The 16941-nt window shown below is 50.4% G+C and overlaps 2 protein-coding genes across 2 annotated transcripts; both read left to right on the forward strand.

The window, feature by feature from the left end:
• The first annotated feature begins 1808 nt into the window (after window positions 1-1808).
• On the forward strand, window positions 1809-10827 carry LRR1 (leucine rich repeat protein 1). Its single transcript, XM_032995909.2, has 4 exons — window positions 1809-2101; window positions 2221-2319; window positions 6482-7209; window positions 9825-10827. The coding sequence occupies exons 1-4, from the start codon at window positions 1922-1924 to the stop codon at window positions 10075-10077; spliced, it is 1260 nt and encodes a 419-aa protein (XP_032851800.2). The 5' UTR covers window positions 1809-1921; the 3' UTR covers window positions 10078-10827.
• A 4271-nt stretch (window positions 10828-15098) lies between these two features.
• MGAT2 (alpha-1,6-mannosyl-glycoprotein 2-beta-N-acetylglucosaminyltransferase) lies at window positions 15099-16615 on the forward strand. The gene has a single exon (XM_042799046.1). The coding sequence runs from the start codon at window positions 15169-15171 to the stop codon at window positions 16486-16488; it is 1320 nt and encodes a 439-aa protein (XP_042654980.1). The 5' UTR covers window positions 15099-15168; the 3' UTR covers window positions 16489-16615.
• Window positions 16616-16941: the final 326 nt, after the last annotated feature.

Consider the following 16941-nt stretch of genomic DNA (forward strand, 5'->3'; position numbering starts at 1 on the left):
GCTGGTGACCCCGAAATCGGGAATGGAAACTCCTGAACGCCGGGTTTCACATTAACGAGCAGGCGTTACTTTGTTCAGCCGGGGACATGAGGGATTCATTTCACACACCATGTCCACCATAAGTTACAATAGCCAAAGCTTATTCCTCAGATTTCCTAAACCTCATTATCATATTCACATAATTACTATGCATGCGGTTTAGGTCTCTCGGGGGCTTCCATGGGGGTTGGTGGTGCTCTCTGGAGCGGAGCACTTCTTGAACTTTGTCTAGACTTTGGAATTGGCCTTTCTTTGGTTTATGCCGGCACTTTCATATCTCCCACCTACCTTCAGCTAGTTTGTTATTTTCCAGAGGGCCTTATTCTTCAAGGCCAAGGGCTTCTGATTAAGAGTCTCCCAATTTACAGACGGTGGAGCATCTCCATTTACACATTCTCCAGGTGTTTATCACGCCTGCCTAGCTCAAGGACCTCTGCAACAGACATGTTGCAGGTGTTTGACCAATTGCTTAAGTTCTTATGCTACCCTGAACAGTTTTTTTTTTTTTCTTCACCCGTGTTCCAACACTGGGAGCACTGGTACCTTTGCAAATGAACACACAGAAGGATTTCTTGTAAAATATGTATTCCCTCTGCTACATACCACAATTGTAGAAACTGTCCAAAAGATTTGCCAGCGGGGCTGGACCTGTGGCTCAGAGCCGCCCACCCCGCCGAGCAGCAACGTCCCACCACCAAGTGCAGACAACCCGCTTATTCTGTGTTGCTCACCCACCACCTGGCCGGGGCTCCTTGCTGCTGCCAGCATGGGAGGTGTGCCGCACCTGTGTCAACCGAGCCCGGGGGGCACCAGGGACCAGCGTGTCCACAGGGGTGCTACTCCATGTCCCCACACACCCACCATCCCCTCAGTTCCCTCCGCATCCCCTCACACCCACCATCCCCTCAGTTCCCTCCGTGTCCCCTCACACCCACCATCCCCTCAGTTCCCTCCATGTCTCCTCACACCCACCATCCCCTCAGTTCCCTCCGTGTCCCCTCAGTTCCCTCCGCATCCCCTCACACCTGCCGTCCCCTCAGTTCCCTCCGTGTCCCCTCAGTTCCCTCCATGTCCCCCCACACCCACCATCCCCTCAGTTCCCTCCGTGTCCCCTCAGTTCCCTCCATGTCTCCTCACACCCACCATCCCCTCAGTTCCCTCCATGTCCCCTCAGTTCCCTCCGCATCCCCTCACACCTGCCATCCCCTCAGTTCCCTCCGTGTCCCCTCAGTTCCCTCTATATGTCCCCTCACACCCACCATCCCCTCAGTTCCCTCCATGTCCCCTCACACCCACCATCCCCTCAGTATTTCCCCCTCACATACACCACCCCCTCAGTTCCCTCCATGACCCCTCACATACACTATCCCCTCAGTTCCATGTCCCCTCAGTTCCCTCCGCATCCCCTCACACCTGCCGTCCCCTCAGTTCCCACCGTGTCCCCTCAGTTCCCTCCACGTCCCCCCACACCCACCATCCCCTCAGTTACTTCCATGTCCCCTCACATACACCGTCCCCTCAGCTCCCTCCGTGTCCCCTCACACCCGCCATCCCCTCAGCTCCCTCCACCCTTCCCGCCGAGCCGAGCTGAGCCGCTCGCCTCCTGCAGGGGACGCCGCCGCACATCCCCGCGCTGAGGGCCCCTGGCTGGCGCTGCCCGCGGCTGCCGGTACCGCCGCTCCCCGCTTCCCGCCCTTCCCGCCCCGCCAGCCCTTCCGCCGGGCGGCCCTGTGCCCCCTGACCGCCGGCGGCGGGCGGCGGGCGGCCTCCGGGGGAGCCAGGCGGCAGCGGCGGGCGCCTTGTGCGCGGAGAGCGCGGGAGGCCCCCGGGCGGCACCGCCCCGCCCGGCCCCGAGCGGGCCCGCTGGCCGTGCGGCGCGGCGATGCGGTTGCAGTGCGAGGTGGAGGTGGTCAGCCGGCTCCTGCCCACTTGCGGGCTGCGGGGTCGCGGCCGTGGCACCAGGGCGCTCCTCTCGCTCGGCCGGCCGCCCGGACGGGCGAGGGAGGGCGGCGTTTACCTCATGGTGTGCACGGCGCGGGACCGGGTCGGTGCTCGCTACAAGGTGAGGGACGGCGGCGCCGTGAGCGGGGGACCGAACCGGGGCGGGGGGGGGGGAAGCCGGGGCCGGGGCGGGTCCCCTCCTACCGCCGCGGCTGCTGAGCGGCCCGTTGTGCCTCGTAGGTGCAGGAGAACGTCGAGCGGTTCTTCACCCGGTTCGTAGAGGAGGGCAAGGCCACCGTCCGCCTCCGGGAGCCCGCGGTGGACGTCTGCCTCAGCAAGGTGGGTGTGGGGGCCGCGGCTGGCAGCCCGGCGCACCGGTGAGGGAGGAATCGGGGCCGCGGCCGGTGCCCGGAGCCGAGCGACGTGTGGAGGCGGCAGGGTGGCTCGCCGGGGACATTTCTCCCCGGGCACCACGCTGGGACAGTTCCCCCCCGGGTGCCCGGGTCTGCCTGGGGTCCGTCTGATAAATGCCACGCAGAGAATAAGGCTTTGTCTTAACCGTCTTCTCAGCTTCGACACGGGAGATGTAAACGGGGCAGCATGAGGGAGCTTGGCTTTGTACGGCCTCAGCAGGCTACAGCAAAAAGGGAAATAAAAGGGAGCGCACTCTTTGTGCCAGGAAGCCTGGGCCCAGCTTCTTTGCTGATTCTTCTGCTCCTGGAGAGACTTCAGGAACAGAGAAGTCAATTTTTCATCTTCTTTGCCGCATGCTTAGAGAGAAACAACTTTTTTCCATCTCACTGTTACAATATCTTGCTCTTTGGCCATAAATTCTATGAAACAGTTATTGCTTACAGTCTTTCTAATGGAAAAAAAAAAATGGAGAACGCTCCTGTCTTAGTGGACAAGCAGTGTGCTCACAGTGGTTTTCAAAGCTGGAGACACATGGCATGGATCAGCAGTACAGTCACCGTCTCACCTTAATGCTTAGCTGACAGTAGGACTGATCAACGTATTTATTTACAGTTCATAGGCTATTTGGAAGCTGTGAAGAGTTTTTAATAATGCTAAACTCACTAAAAACAACATACTAACATTCAATTCTTATGTTGTTAAGGTTTTTTTCTGTGTCTGTTCCAGTAATTTTTTGTAGCTGTGTATAAGAGGAAAGCAGGATAGATTTTCTAAAACCTTAGAGTTAGGATGTGTAAATTAAAAGCAAATAATATTGCTTGCTTGTTTGGAAAATCATTTTGACTTTCTGTTGCTACTGTGGCTCTTCGACGTGAAGGAGATCCTTTAATGATTTCAGTGATGTCAGACTGAGCAGCTGTAATCATGAGTGGTGAAGCTTACTCCTTCACAAGCAGAAGGCTTTCTCAATGGGCCTCTCTAAGGAGAAATGCTCAGGCAGCTTTTAAACTGCAGCTGCAACAGGCAGTGACAACTGTCTTGCCAGAGTGGAAGTGAAGCTCGGGGCAGGCTGCAAGGTCTGCGCAAGAAACAAGGTGAACGAATCTGTATTCGGGATGGTGACTTACTGAAAAGAAAACAAATATGGCCTAGCAAGAAAGAAAAAGCTCTTATTTTATTGTGAATAAGACCAATAACTGAATATAAACCTGAATATAGTTGTAGGGGCCCAAGATTTTGCAGAATGTGGCACAGTGCTGTTGTGATCTGGAAATAACCTTGTCTGTGCAAGGCTGAAGGCTGTGGTGGTAAGAATAGCAGCCTTAATTTGATGAAGAGAGCAGTTCGCCTTACAGGGTTAAATAGAAAAAAAGCAGTGTGTGTCCAAATCCAATTAAATTAACTTTTTCTGGTCAGAAGCATATGTGCTATGTATCTTACAGAAAAAAAAAAAAAAAAAGAAAGCTATTCATGTTGCATTAGATCCAGAATATATTCTTGTTCTACATCTTTACTCTGAACATTTCTGCTGAAGTATGAGAAGTGAGAAAGTTTTATCTTGGAACAAAGGTACAAAAGCGGGCCTGTTGTAAGAGGATCTCCTAGTAGTATAAAATTAGAGAGCAAAGGTCCGTGTCTTTGTGCTACAAGATCTGATTCAGACCACTTGTAGGGCCTGTATGGAAACTGTGCGGCAGACATATTTTCAGTGTAGTAATGTAGTTAAGAATTACATCTCTTGTTTTCTGTATGAGAAGATAGTCCACGATGCTGAACTGAAAAGAAAGTCTCAACCAAATCTAATGAAACAGGACTTAGAATAGTGGCCAGAGCCTCCAAGGAGGGTAGATGCTTGCTCCCCATTTTTAGCATAAGGCTCACCCTCGTACTGTCAGGATCCTGGAATAAATCTACTAACTTCTTCCAAAGCCAGTGATATTACAGATTCCTCTTAAATGCTCCAAATCCAGGAACCAGGTTTGAGATTATTGATAACTTCTCTGTAGTGTTTCTGCTAGTCTTTCATAATTTCAATACAGAAAGACTCAACTTTCAAAGATGGACAAAAGCTTTGTAGAAAAGAGATTCCCAGGTATGACGGTACTGATTGGGTGCAAGTGCCTTGCAAAACCCCACTCTCTGTACTCTGTCAGGCAGTGCAATTTGCTGCATTCAGTCACATCAGAAATTAAGTTGAGAAACATTGATTTGGAGCATTCAACCCTGCAGCAGAACTAACAAAGTCACTGTTTTGTTTTGGTTTTGTTTGTTTTTTTTTTTCCTTCAGCAAGCCTGTGCCTGCTGCATTGCATGCAAGGTCTGAAATCCATGTAATCTCTGATTGCCTTGTCATCATTCATTTAGCTCTGAAACAAGACTTGTAAGGCATTAACAAGATTAACCTCTTTTCCCAACATCTTTTCTGTGGTTGAGACTTAAGACTTGGGGCAGAAAATTGTGTCCTGAACTCTTACAACTAATTCTTTGCTTTTTTTCTTGGATGTGTCTTAATATTTTTCTCAGCATACTCAAGGTTTCTCAACAGCAAGGTTTACAGATGCTACATTGCCTTTACAAAGGTATTGTGGAGGAGATTTGTCTAGGGATCCAGAACACAAAGTGCGCTTATTTTGAAGTCACATGAACAGCCCATAAACTTAATGAACTAGAGCTTTTGACTACAAGAAACCGCATGTGTCTTATGTTTTGAGATCAAAGAAATAGTGTCTGTAACTCAATTTTAATGTATAGTTATGTATTTTACTTGGTCTTTACAGATCTGGAGGACTTTTTCTCCTTGCTTCCAAATTTCGTTAGCTGTTTATTACCCTCGGAAACATGGCAAATCTGCCTGAAGTTAGGGGGAGTTCTGTAACTAAATGTTACAGTTATGATTGGCTGAGATAACGAATGTTGGTGGTCTTGGATACAAAGGTTTCTGATGTACAGTCATTTTAGGTTGGTGATGCAGCCAAATAGGTTTGACCTTTATTGTCTTTATATCACATTAGCATCCAGAAGCCCCCAAGATCGTTGCTCTGTTTTGCTAGGTGGTTATAGCATATTATGTAAGCTAGTTCTGAACCCTCTGGAATTTGGTATAAACAAATACATTTAGGAGAAAATGGTCTTCCGGGTGCAGAAACAGGTGTCAGTAGGCTTGGGCAAGTTACAGCTGGGAACAGAGTACGAACCTCTCAACTCTCACAGCCATGCCAAAACTCCCGAGTTTGTTCTTTCCTGCAACGAGGGATGACTTGTGTGGATGCGTCGTGCTTTTTGGTTTAGAATTCACGTCATAGCTTAGTGTCTGTCAGCTGCACATCAGCTTGAGTAGAGACTTGCTGGAAAATTGAGAAACGTTTGGTTGCCCTGCTGTTCATAAAAATTGTATCAGTACAATGAATGTATCACAGCTTTCTTGACATTTATTTAAAATACAGGTCATCCGATACTCCATTAATCTACCTCTCTGCCCTTACTGCTATTGTATCCCACCTAAAGCAAAATTAGTCAGTTGTTTGTAGAAGGACTGAAATAATTACCCCCTTGTTTGATGCTGGCACAACCAGAGCGCTGTGTGTTACCAGAAGCACTTACTTAACCTGCTTTGAAACTTTCCACCTTCCTTTATGTTAAATTTAACCTCAGCTTCCATCCTTTCCCTTCCTTGCAACTTTCAAAAATGACTGTGTCAAGTTTTAGATCTGATTTCCCCGTGTGTTTCTATAAACTGTCCCTTTATCATGTTGCAGGCTAGGAGGATCACAGTGTACCAGGCTTTTTTTCTGTACTTTATTTTCAGCTGTGAATTCAGTGCTTTGTTCCTTTTCTGAGTAATGCAACGCAGTTTGTTTGATCTAGATTATTCAGAGAGGTTGTAACTTCTCATTCAAATTGTATGCCATTTGTTCTTAAATACTGTAAACAGCACATCAACCTAATAAGCTGGAGTTGTTTCCCTTTCCCATTTCATTGCCCTGCAGAGTTGGTATCTCCTGATACATATACAAAATAGTTCTGAAAGTGTTAGTAAAATGACCACAAGATTAATGAGCTTTTAATTCCACATTGTGTTTTCCTGTAGGCAAATGCCAGCAATTTAAAGAATTTCCTCTCAGCTGTGAGACTGGCTCACCAAGGCACCGACATAGGAGCTCTCCCTCTCTCAACTTTGGTACCAGCGAAGAACTCGGAAGTTGAAAAACCTAAGACAAAAATGATCATAACTTCAAGAAGGGACTATCCTATCACCAAAACCTTTCCTTGCTCCCTCGAACATCTCCAAACCTCGTACTGCAGACTTGCTCGGATCGACATGCGTGTGCTTTGCTTGAAGAAACTCCGAAAACTAGACCTGAGTCATAATCATATTAAGCAGCTGCCAGCTACTATTGGTGACCTGATCTGTCTTCAGGAGCTTGATTTGCACAACAATCACCTGGAGTCATTCAGTGGGGCTCTGTGCAACTCCACTCTTCAGAAATCTCTTCAGTTCTTGGACCTCAGCCAAAACAAAATTAAAGCACTTCCAATTCAGTTTTGCCAGCTGCGAGAACTCATTAATTTAAAGCTCGATGACAATGTGTTGATTAGGTTGCCATTCAAGATTGGCCAGTTAGATCATCTACGCTTTCTGTCAGCAGCTCGAAACAAACTTCCTTTCTTGCCCAGTGATTTTAGGAAACTCTGTCTTGAGAAATTGGATCTCTTTGGAAATCCTTTTGAACAGCCTAATCCACTTGTTCCCAATATACAACTGAAAATACCATTGACTTTATTAGAGTGTGCTGCAAGAGCAACCATAAATTACAGGTAAGAGGTAGCATGATGGGTACACATTGCACATACTCCGTTTCAAACCTGTTGAGTCTAAACTTTCCTAACTTGGTTTGTTTCCTGTCTCTTCACCTATTAAAAATCATAAGGTTGAAGTTGATTTGAATTCCAGTTGTTAAATCATCCCTTTGTTATACAGGATAACGCAGTAAGGTGACTTGGAAGCATTTAGAGAAAGCTACATGTTGAAATGTTTTTACCCACAAAATGAGGCACTGTAACAGAATAATTCTTGTCCAGCCATAGGAAAATAGAATCGGTTCTACAGCCTGAACCGCTTCTGGCATTTGGTATTGAGGAGCTTACGTTCCAGTGGATTTTGAGGCCTGGATCATATTTTGCATCGGGCTTTAGCTTGGAAATTGCTTTCCAAGATGGTTGCCCTTCATCTTGTGCTTGCTTAAAGTACAGCAGGACTATGTGCAACACCCATTAGCCTGTCACTATCCCTTCCCGTGCGAGAATAGCGTGTTGGCAAAAGGGTATGTTCTACCATACAGCTCCTAGGACAGACATGGCATGGTCTGCCTCTGCTTGAGATGGGACCTTACCCAAGCTGAGTGGTGTGAGCTGAAGGTACCGAGAGGCGGCTTCTCGGGGGGCGAATGTCACGCTGGAGTTGGCGTTACCTCCTGCCAGCTTCTCCCCACCTCAGGTTTTCCTTGAGCTGTGATTTCCTTTGGTGTTGGAGTAAGGGTGGTCTGTCTTACACAGAGAAGCTCAGTTCTGATGTAACTTTAAAATTATTATTTCACCAAGTAAACATCATCCTTGCCAGGCTGCTGTTATCAGTTTTCTCTGCTTCCCCCACGCCGCTGACCTAGCTCTGCCTGCGTGCCCCTGCCTGTGAGCCTGCCGCTACCAGCTGCTGCTCCTCCCACCCTGTTCTGGCTGGAAAGGGAGCAAGAAGGTGGAAAGGAGTCATGAGTACAGAAAGGGGGGCGAGAGACAGACCTGAAGTGTTCCTAATCTACATTCTGTGCCCTTTCCTGCCTTGAGGGTGGGGAGCATCCCATAAACCTGGGTTAATTGCTCAGGAGTCTGGGCTAAAGGTGGCCACAGGCATGCGGGGCACACCCTGGAAATGAGCTGAGCAACCAAATGTTCTACTTCAAATCTTATCCACTTCTGACCTTGCTGATTTTATTATAGTAATTAAATTCCACGTGTTTCCTTTCCCCACTTTATAGATATATCAGTAGTTTTGATATAAATATTATTAAGGCATGGGGGTTTTTTCTAGAGAATATGATCCCTCAACACTGGTCAGATTTTAGTGCTCAGTTACACTACCAGAGTGCCTAAGGATATCTAGTCATTAATGCAGCCCCTGGCCCCTTACAGCAGGCTTTAAGAAAATGGCACCACACAGAACTAAAAAGGCTTTCTGCTCCAGGAGTCTCAGTGAGACAAGGGGCAATGGAAACAGTCCCCTTGCCCACAGATCTGTGATTATTAGGAGACAGCATTGGTCAGAGTGGTCCAGATCATCTTAAATGGAAAAAAAAAAAAAAATCTAACAAGTGGGCAACAGACATTCTGTCTGACATTCACTAGAGGCAAGAATTAACAATGAGAAACAGGAGTGATGATGGGCTGTAAAAACCTTGAGAAAGGAAGAAAACAGAAGGAGGGAAGATATGAAAGCAAATGTTTGGAAATCAGTCTTTGTAGTGGCATTCCGGGCAAGTACCAGAACTGTGCTTAAGCTTTTCCTGACCGGAAAAAGGGATGTCCTAAATTGAGGTGGTGAAAAAAAAAAAAAAACCAACAAAAAAACAAACCACAGGAGGCTTAGCTATGAGAATGATGGTATGTAGAAAGAATTGGGAATATGTAGGTGTAGTCAGGATGTGAGTCAGTGAGACCTAGTCTGTGAGTGATACCCACACTTTGAGGTTAACTCACCAGAGTACTTCAGGGAAGTTAGTTATTTTATACCCCAAACACAATGCCACTCTGCTGCAAATTTAAAAAGAGGTAATTCTTGTTCCTGTCTCTGGATGTCATTATTGACATGATGGGCGAAAAGAGCTGTATATCAGGAGAACCTTAATTTATCATCTGCAGTGAAGTACTACTGTAAAAAGGCTCATTTTATCTCCTGTTTCCTCTGGATACAGTGTTTTTACACTACTACCACTTAGAGAGTGAGGAGTAAATGGTGGGTGCTTTGTCAGGCCAGGATGAAATACAGTGATCTTCCTGGCTAACGTGAGGGAAGAGCAGGTATGCGCCCCGTTGTCTTATTATTCTTAATCATCTTTTTAATTTTCTAATTCTCTATCGCAGTGATACAGGGTGTTACGATTTGTGTGAAAACTCCCTGGTTCTTGTTGCAGCATCTTCCGGAGCTCAGGCCCTTGTTACTTCGGGGTCAGTAACACAGTTGCATATTTTTAGTGGCTGTCTTGAAAAGCGGCGTTTAATTACTAACTAGTCCAATACTGCAAGTGGCAAAATTTCAGACTTGCCTTGTCTGTGATCTCAGAGAGGCGTTTCTTCCAACTGGTGCATATGGCATGTCACGGTGTTTGAGTGACATTGGTTAATTTTGTAGTGAATTCACACTCACTCTTCTTGTTCAACAGAATCCCTTATGGTTGTCATCTCCTTCCTTCTCACCTTTGTGAAGATCTGGAAGTGGCTAAAACATGCCAGTGCGGAAGCGCCTGTCTGAGCAGCTTCGTTCAGATCACGGTGACCATGAATCTCCATCACGTAGCTCACACCGTGGTCCTCGTGGATAACATGGGAGGTACGGAAGCACCAGTCATCTGCTACTTCTGTTCTCTAGACTGCTACTCCCAGTTCCTGGATAGGTACCCGCAGAGTAATGGGTGACCGTTACCGGGCGCAAAAGCTCTGCCTGACGTTCTGTCCGCTGACGGAGGAGCCTGAAATTGCTTTCTGCTTGTTACCCACTCGTGCTGTCGTAGGGCGTTCGCTGCAGAAAGCAAACGTCAGTCTTGCAGTGAGGGGGCACTGTCAGCCCGAGCCGGCGGCCTGACTGTTCCTCCACCACTAGAATCTCTCTCTGGTTGGAATAAAAAGCGATGGCTTAGCTTGATTCTTCCTTAGAATGTATTTTGCTTTCTTTGACCTATTACTATGGCTCTGTTCGGAGTATCACAACAGTTTTCTTTGTTCCGTGTCGTAAGTGGTTTCTTGCTAGGAGAAGGAAGGTGAGCTTGTATCAATCTGCTTTGCTTGCTTACACTCGAGGCTCTGAACTCTGCCTGCAGAAGATGACTGTGTTGGCTTTATCACTGGACCGGACTCTTCCCGATTTGTTTACTGTAGAGCAACTTGGGCTGCTGTGAGGAGGAAGCATGGTGTGAGCAGTTCCAAACCGGTCGTGTCATTCCAGGTGCTTCTTTTTAAAAAGTTCTGTTACAGCATTTTCACTTCAAGCAGGGACCAGCGTTGCTGGGTTTTTACCAGAACAAATGGTTTTGGTTTTATCTCTTTGTGATACAAGTAATGTGTTTTTCTAAATACGTGACCTAAACTTTGTTTCTTAACTCTCACGTTTAAAAGGTTCTTGAATTGTTCACTGTGTCAATTTATTAAATTTTGAAACCCTTCGACGTACACGTGAATTGTGTTTTCTCTAATGAGCTTTTCATCCAGTGTATTCTAGGGATTGGCTCCGGGCCTTTTTCCTGGTGAAGAGACTTAAATACTTGAGAGCATCCACTCACCCTTATTATTTCAGGTCTTGTCAGCCGGTCCATGGCTGCGGTATTGAAACACCACGGAACAAAAAGTCCCCTGAGAAGTCTTTAGTCACCCCACGCCCTGGAACGCGTGATGGCTCGGGGAGAGCACGTTACGCTGTTGTTTTTGAAGCGGTATTGACTGCCTGGGAGGGAACCGCACATTTTGCATCTCTCCAGGTCACAGATAAATAGTTACATGTAGTTTGCATGGGACAACAAGCTGTCCGTAGGTACCGAGTGCGGAACTGATCCAGGCTGGGCCTCAGGTGACGGCGAAACGCGGCGTAGAGCGCGAGGAGCGGCCCGAGAGGCGGCAGCGGGCTTTGGAAGAATGTCCTGGCTTGCAGGTATCACTTAACGTCCCCCGCGCGAGCACAACCTTCATCCACATTTTAAAAATCATCGGTTTCAAACTCTTTACTAATCTGAGACGTTCGCAGCAGAAATAAATACCGAAGCATGCCTACTGAGGGGCTTTGCTCTGACAAGGCCAAGACTCATCTTCCTGAGGAAGAGAAACCTTTATTTTAGAAATACTGAGCGTCATTAAAATTTTCTGCAAATGTCAAAATAACCTGACTGTGTTCTTTTCACACAGTATTTGTAAAACAGTAGCTTCGAAGCAACTACAGGAAGATTTAGATGAATCATTCCTTACGTATTGCTCTTCAACTACAGAGAACTTGTGAAGGAGGCACACAAGTGTGCCTGTTTACCTCAACACCGATCTCTGGGAAGCGCTGCAGAGCTCACCCTGGGAGGTTTTAAATAGTCATATGCTAATGCTGTTGTAAAGGGAGGGAGATCTGATTGCAGCAGCCTAAAGATTACTCATTTGGAAAAATACCTCTTAGGTGGAGTGCATGATTAAGAGGAGGGAAGTGGAGTAGACACAGAAATTTGGCCTCCCGTGGGACTCCTCTGGAATTTTAGATGCAGATGTGTGGGTGGCGGTGCAGTGGCCGGAGGAGGAAACGGCACCTGCGTGGCCGAGGCTGCCACGATGGCTGGGGCTGGGAAATCCTGGCCGAGCCCTGCCACGCCGGGAGAAGGGACCAGCTGGGGGGTTACAGGCCAGCGGGAGGAGGAGCGCAACCTCTCCGCCTGAAAAGGAAGCTCTCGGCTGTGGGAAAGGGCTTTTTGTACGGTGACAGCTCTGCGAGTCCTGCTGGGTCGTCTGAAATCCCACGCGTGCACACCGGGCTGCCGTTCCCTCCGAAGCGAGTGTCAGCCCCAAAACCGACCCGGCTTCCTCGAATCCTGCCAGCGCGGCAGCCGCCGCGGCGGGCGGGAGGTTCTGCAGCGGTTTTTGCGTTGCCGCCGGAGCCCCTTCGAGCGACGCAGCGACGTGCCGGCATCGTGCCGTCTCCGCGGGGGTCGGATGAGCGGCGGAGCTGTCCCAGCGCCCTGCTTTCCCACCTCCCGACACGAGGTGAAAAGGGAAGCCTTGCGTAGCCACGCAGCGGGGTGGGCAATACCCCCCAGCTTCCCTTGGGAACCCGCTCCGGCCGACTTCATTTTCTTCCCTGTCTTGCAACCCCCCCCCCTGCAAACAAGCTCCTTCGGCGCCGCACAGCGCTTGGCTCGGTGGGCTGCAGCTCTCCCACCGCGGCTCCGTCCGAGGTGCTGGAGGAGGGTGTCGGGGTTCCACTCGGGCTGGCCGGGGCGGCTGCCGCAGCGCTCCGTGCCTGCGCTCGGCCGAGCCGGCGCTGCCTCCCGGCAGCCAGCCAGGAGGTGGCGAAGGAGCCAAGAGCCGAAGCTCCTTCAGAGTTGGGGAAAGGCAAAGCACAAACCGCTCCTTTCCGGGCTCTCTTCTCCAGCGGTTTTCCTTGCCCTCCAGCAAGACAACCGCAGCGTTCCTCAAATCGCCGCCTGCTCCTTTGGGGAAAAGGCCGGCTGGCGGGTGCGGACGCGGGGGGGTAGGCAGCGAAAAATAGGCACCAGTTCTGTCGTTTGATACTGCCGGCGCAGGAAGGAGCGTGCGTGACCCAGCTAAGGCTTTTTGCAGAGAAAAGGACTGGGCAAAAATCGTTCTCATAAAAAAATATATATATTTTACAGCACTTACCGTACGTGTGGGGAACTCTGTCGGGCCACTTATGTCGTGTTTTCTATTTGTAGCGACGCGGTCTGGTGGAATCAAACCGACGTCCTTGCAGAGAGCAGCCTCTCTCTTTTCAGGAGCGCTCTTTTTTTAAACGCCTCTCTTGAAAACCACCGGGTCGGTGGGTGATTAGAAGCAACCTGCAGAGTTAGGCAAAGCTTAGCTGGGTCAGCAAAGGTCAAGCTGTGAAACCGCCATTAAAAATGCGTCCTAACCCGAGGAGCATCGCGCCGGTCCCTTCTGTTAAACGTTGTGCCCACGACCGTTGACGTTCCCCTCAGGCGTCGGCGACTCGAGTAGCGCGGGGCTTAGTCTCGTCGGGATAAAGCCACCGCCGCTGGCTCTCGCCGGGGATTTGAGGACGCGGTTTAATGCTTTTAAACGCAACTGAAACCTGCCCTCACCCGCCTCATTTCTGGGGAAAAAAAAAGCCTTGATGGCAGATGCCGGTGCGGTAACCCCCGAAAGCTGCTGCGAGCTGGGCTGGCAGCACTTGGGATCGTTCTTTAATTGGCCCGATCTGGCTGCGCCGCTGCCCCTCGGCGTTAACCACGCGATCCTCTCCGCGTTTATCCGAACGTCGTGGCTGGCGGGGAAACTCGTACGCGGCGGGACGGTGGTTCGGTTGCCGGAGTTTTACCCACGGCTGTGGGGAGGCTGCCTTGGGTGGGGAGGGGAATGCTTCAAATGAGGATTGATGTTACCCCAGAGTGACAAAACAAACCTCCCCCCAGCCCTGGGGGTAGCGGCGCTGCCAGGCGCGGGGGGGGGGGGGGGGGGGGGGGGGGGGGGGAGGAGGAGGAGGAGGAGGAGGAGGAAGCATGCTCCCTCCCCAGAACGGTGCGAGGGACGAGGCGTCGCAGCGTGGGCACCCGCGTTTGCCCCCTTTTCCTGTATTTTTGTAATTTTAGACTTGTTACAGTTTATTCTTCTAATGCTATGAATGTCGTCTTAGATTCTTGTAATTCTGGAATTATGTCTTATTCTTGCAATTTGAGAATTATTTTACCTTAGTCTTGCAGTCCTAGAAAGATTTTCTTGCATTCTTGCTACTTGATAATTATTTTACCTTAATCTTGCAATTCTAGAAAGATTCTCTTGCATTCTTGCAATTCTAGACTTATTTTACCCTAATCTTGCAATTCTAGAAAGATTTTCTTGCATTCTTGTGATTTGATAATTATTTTGCCTTAATCTTGCAATTCTATTTTCTTGTGTTCTTTCAATTCTAGAATTATTTTACCTTAGTCTTTCAATTCTAGAAGGAGTGTGGGGTGTTTTTTTCCGTTCTTGCTGCTCTAGAAGTATTCTACCTTATTCTTGCAATTCTAGAAATATTTTCTTGCATTCTTGCAGATCTAGAATTCTTTTCCTCGTATACCTTATTATTGCAAATGTAGAATAAATTCATTCGTGCAATTCTAGATTTTCCTTGTACATATTATTATTGGAAATGTAGAATAAATTTATTCTCGCAATTCTCTCATTACTTTATCTCAGTCTCACTATCCCAGAATTAACTTCTTGCCATTCTAGAATTCATTTCTTCTTGCAATTTCAGAGTGACTTTATTATCTTATCCTTTGAAATCTGGAATGATTTTACCTCATTCTTGCACTCCTAGAATTCTTTTTTTTTTTACCCCTTGCCATTCCGATTTTCTCGTGTTCTCGCGAATCTAGAATTGTTTGCTCTTATCGTCTTTCATTCTTGCAAATCCCGGCTGATTGCCTTATCTCGTCCTTGCAATTCGGGCACTATTTTATCTCACTCCTCCAACCCCCGGCGGATTCTCTCCCCCGTCTCCCCCGCCCTGATTACCCCCCGCCCCAATTACTGCCGGCCAATGGCGGCGCAGCCCCGCGGGGGTGGGGGGGGGGGGTGCCCTCCCCCCCCACACACACACCCCGACGGAAGCGGCGATGAGTGACGGCGCCGGCGGCCAATCGAAGAGCGGCGGCCGCCGCGCCGGCGGCCAATGGAGGGCGGCGACGTGGGCGCGTGGGGCGGCGGCGGCGCGCGCGCGCTGCCGGCGGGGGGGAGCGGCGGCGGCGGCGGCGGCGGCGGCGGGAGGGCGGCGGGGAGCGGCGGCCGCCGCCGCCGGGAAGGATGCGGCTGCGGATCTACAAGCGGAAGGTGTTGCTGCTGGCGCTGGCGCTGGCGCTGTGCGCGCTGGCGCTGTGGGGAACCGGCGGCGGCGGCGGGCGGAGGCGGCAGCAGCAGCAGCAGCAGCAGCAGCGGGGCGGTCCCGGTACCACCGGGGAACCGCCGCGGGTCAGCGAACCGCCGCCTCGCCGCTCCGCCGCCAACGCCTCGGCCTCGCCTCCGCTCCCCGAGAACGGGACGCTGAGTTACCGCTCGCTCGTTTACCGCCTGAACTTCGACCAGCCGGTGCGGAACGCCGGGCGCTTCCCGGTGCGGGCCGCCGCCGACGTGGTGCTGGTGGTGCAGGTGCACGACCGGGCCGAGCACCTGCGGCTGCTGCTGGAGTCGCTGCGGCGGGCGGCGGGAGTGGAGAACGTGCTGCTGGTGCTGAGCCACGACCTGTGGGCCGAGGAGCTCAACCGGCTGGCGGCACGCGTGGACTTCTGCCCCGTCCTGCAGGTTTTCTTCCCCTTCAGCATCCAGCTTTACCCCCGCGAGTTCCCCGGCCACGACCCCCGCGACTGCCCCCGCGACGTGGGCAAGGCGGCGGCCCTGCGCCTCGGCTGCATCAACGCCGAGTACCCCGACTCCTTCGGGCACTACCGCGAAGCTCGCTTCTCCCAGACCAAGCACCACTGGTGGTGGAAGCTGCATTTCGTCTGGGAGCGGGTGCGGGCGCTGCGGGAGCACGCCGGGCCCGTCCTCTTCTTGGAGGAGGACCACTACCTGGCGCCCGATTTCTACCACGTCCTCAAAAAGCTCTGGGCCCTGCGCGAACGGGAGTGCCCCGAGTGCCAGATCGTCTCCCTGGGCACCTACAGCCCCGTCCGCGGCGGCTTCGCCGGCCGCGCCGACAAGGTGGAGATGAAGACGTGGAAGTCCACCGAGCACAACATGGGCATGGCCTTCGGCAGAGACACCTACCAGAAGCTCATCGAGTGCACGGACGCCTTCTGCACCTACGATGACTACAACTGGGACTGGACTCTGCAGCACTTGACTGTCTCTTGTCTTCCAAAGTTCTGGAAAGTGCTGGTTCCCGAAATCCCCAGGATTTTTCACACGGGGGACTGTGGCATGCACCACAAGAAATCCTGCAGACCGTCCACCCAGAGTGCCAAAATCGACTCTCTCTTGAACAGCAACCAACAGTACCTGTTTCCCGAAACGATGAGTGTCAGTAAAAGGTACTCCATGGCCCCCCTTTCCCCTCATGTGAAAAACGGAGGGTGGGGAGATATTAGGGACCACGAACTCTGTAAAAGTTACCGCAGACTGCAGTGAGGATCCTTCTCGCAGCCTTTTTCTTTTTGAGTTGTCCCGTACTGTCTTTTACAGGCACACACATGTATAAAAAGCATTTATGAGTTGGTTTCTGCTTTAATATGAATAAACATTCTTGTTAAAGGTGTCCCAAAATAGTAATCTTTCATGTTCGGCAACCACGTTTTGCAAACGGGTTACTCGCTGCTGCCGGGCTGCTCAGGCGCAGAAAGTGACCTGCTGCTGCGTTTACTGGGAGGAGGAAGAGGAGGAAATTTGTATTTAAACGCATCTTTTCTGGTGCTTACAGCGCTCTGGTGTGGGGCTTTTCCCCCATCCAGGGCAGGGGGGGTGAGGTGGCCTTCGCACGCCGGCGGTACCGGCACCTCACGCCCGATACCTGCGTTTGGTTGCGATGTCTTGATGAATATATGAAGGAAAACAAACAAGCAAACAAACAAAAAGTCATTGGTT

Source organism: Tyto alba, unplaced genomic scaffold (genome assembly GCF_018691265.1).
Source record: "Tyto alba isolate M040663 unplaced genomic scaffold, T.alba_DEE_v4.0 Super-Scaffold_29, whole genome shotgun sequence".
Taxonomy (NCBI): Eukaryota; Metazoa; Chordata; class Aves; order Strigiformes; family Tytonidae; genus Tyto; species Tyto alba.

Bases quoted from the DNA above. Each gene is read 5' to 3' on its own strand.
- LRR1 (XM_032995909.2), top strand. From the start codon at position 1,922: ATGCGGTTGCAGTGCGAGGTGGAGGTGGTCAGCCGGCTCCTGCCCACT. The intron at 2,102-2,220 runs GTGAGGGACGGC...TGTGCCTCGTAG, and splicing joins GGGTCGGTGCTCGCTACAAG to GTGCAGGAGAACGTCGAGCG. The intron at 7,210-9,824 runs GTAAGAGGTAGC...CTTGTTCAACAG, and splicing joins AGAGCAACCATAAATTACAG to AATCCCTTATGGTTGTCATC.
- MGAT2 (XM_042799046.1), top strand. From the start codon at position 15,169: ATGCGGCTGCGGATCTACAAGCGGAAGGTGTTGCTGCTGGCGCTGGCG.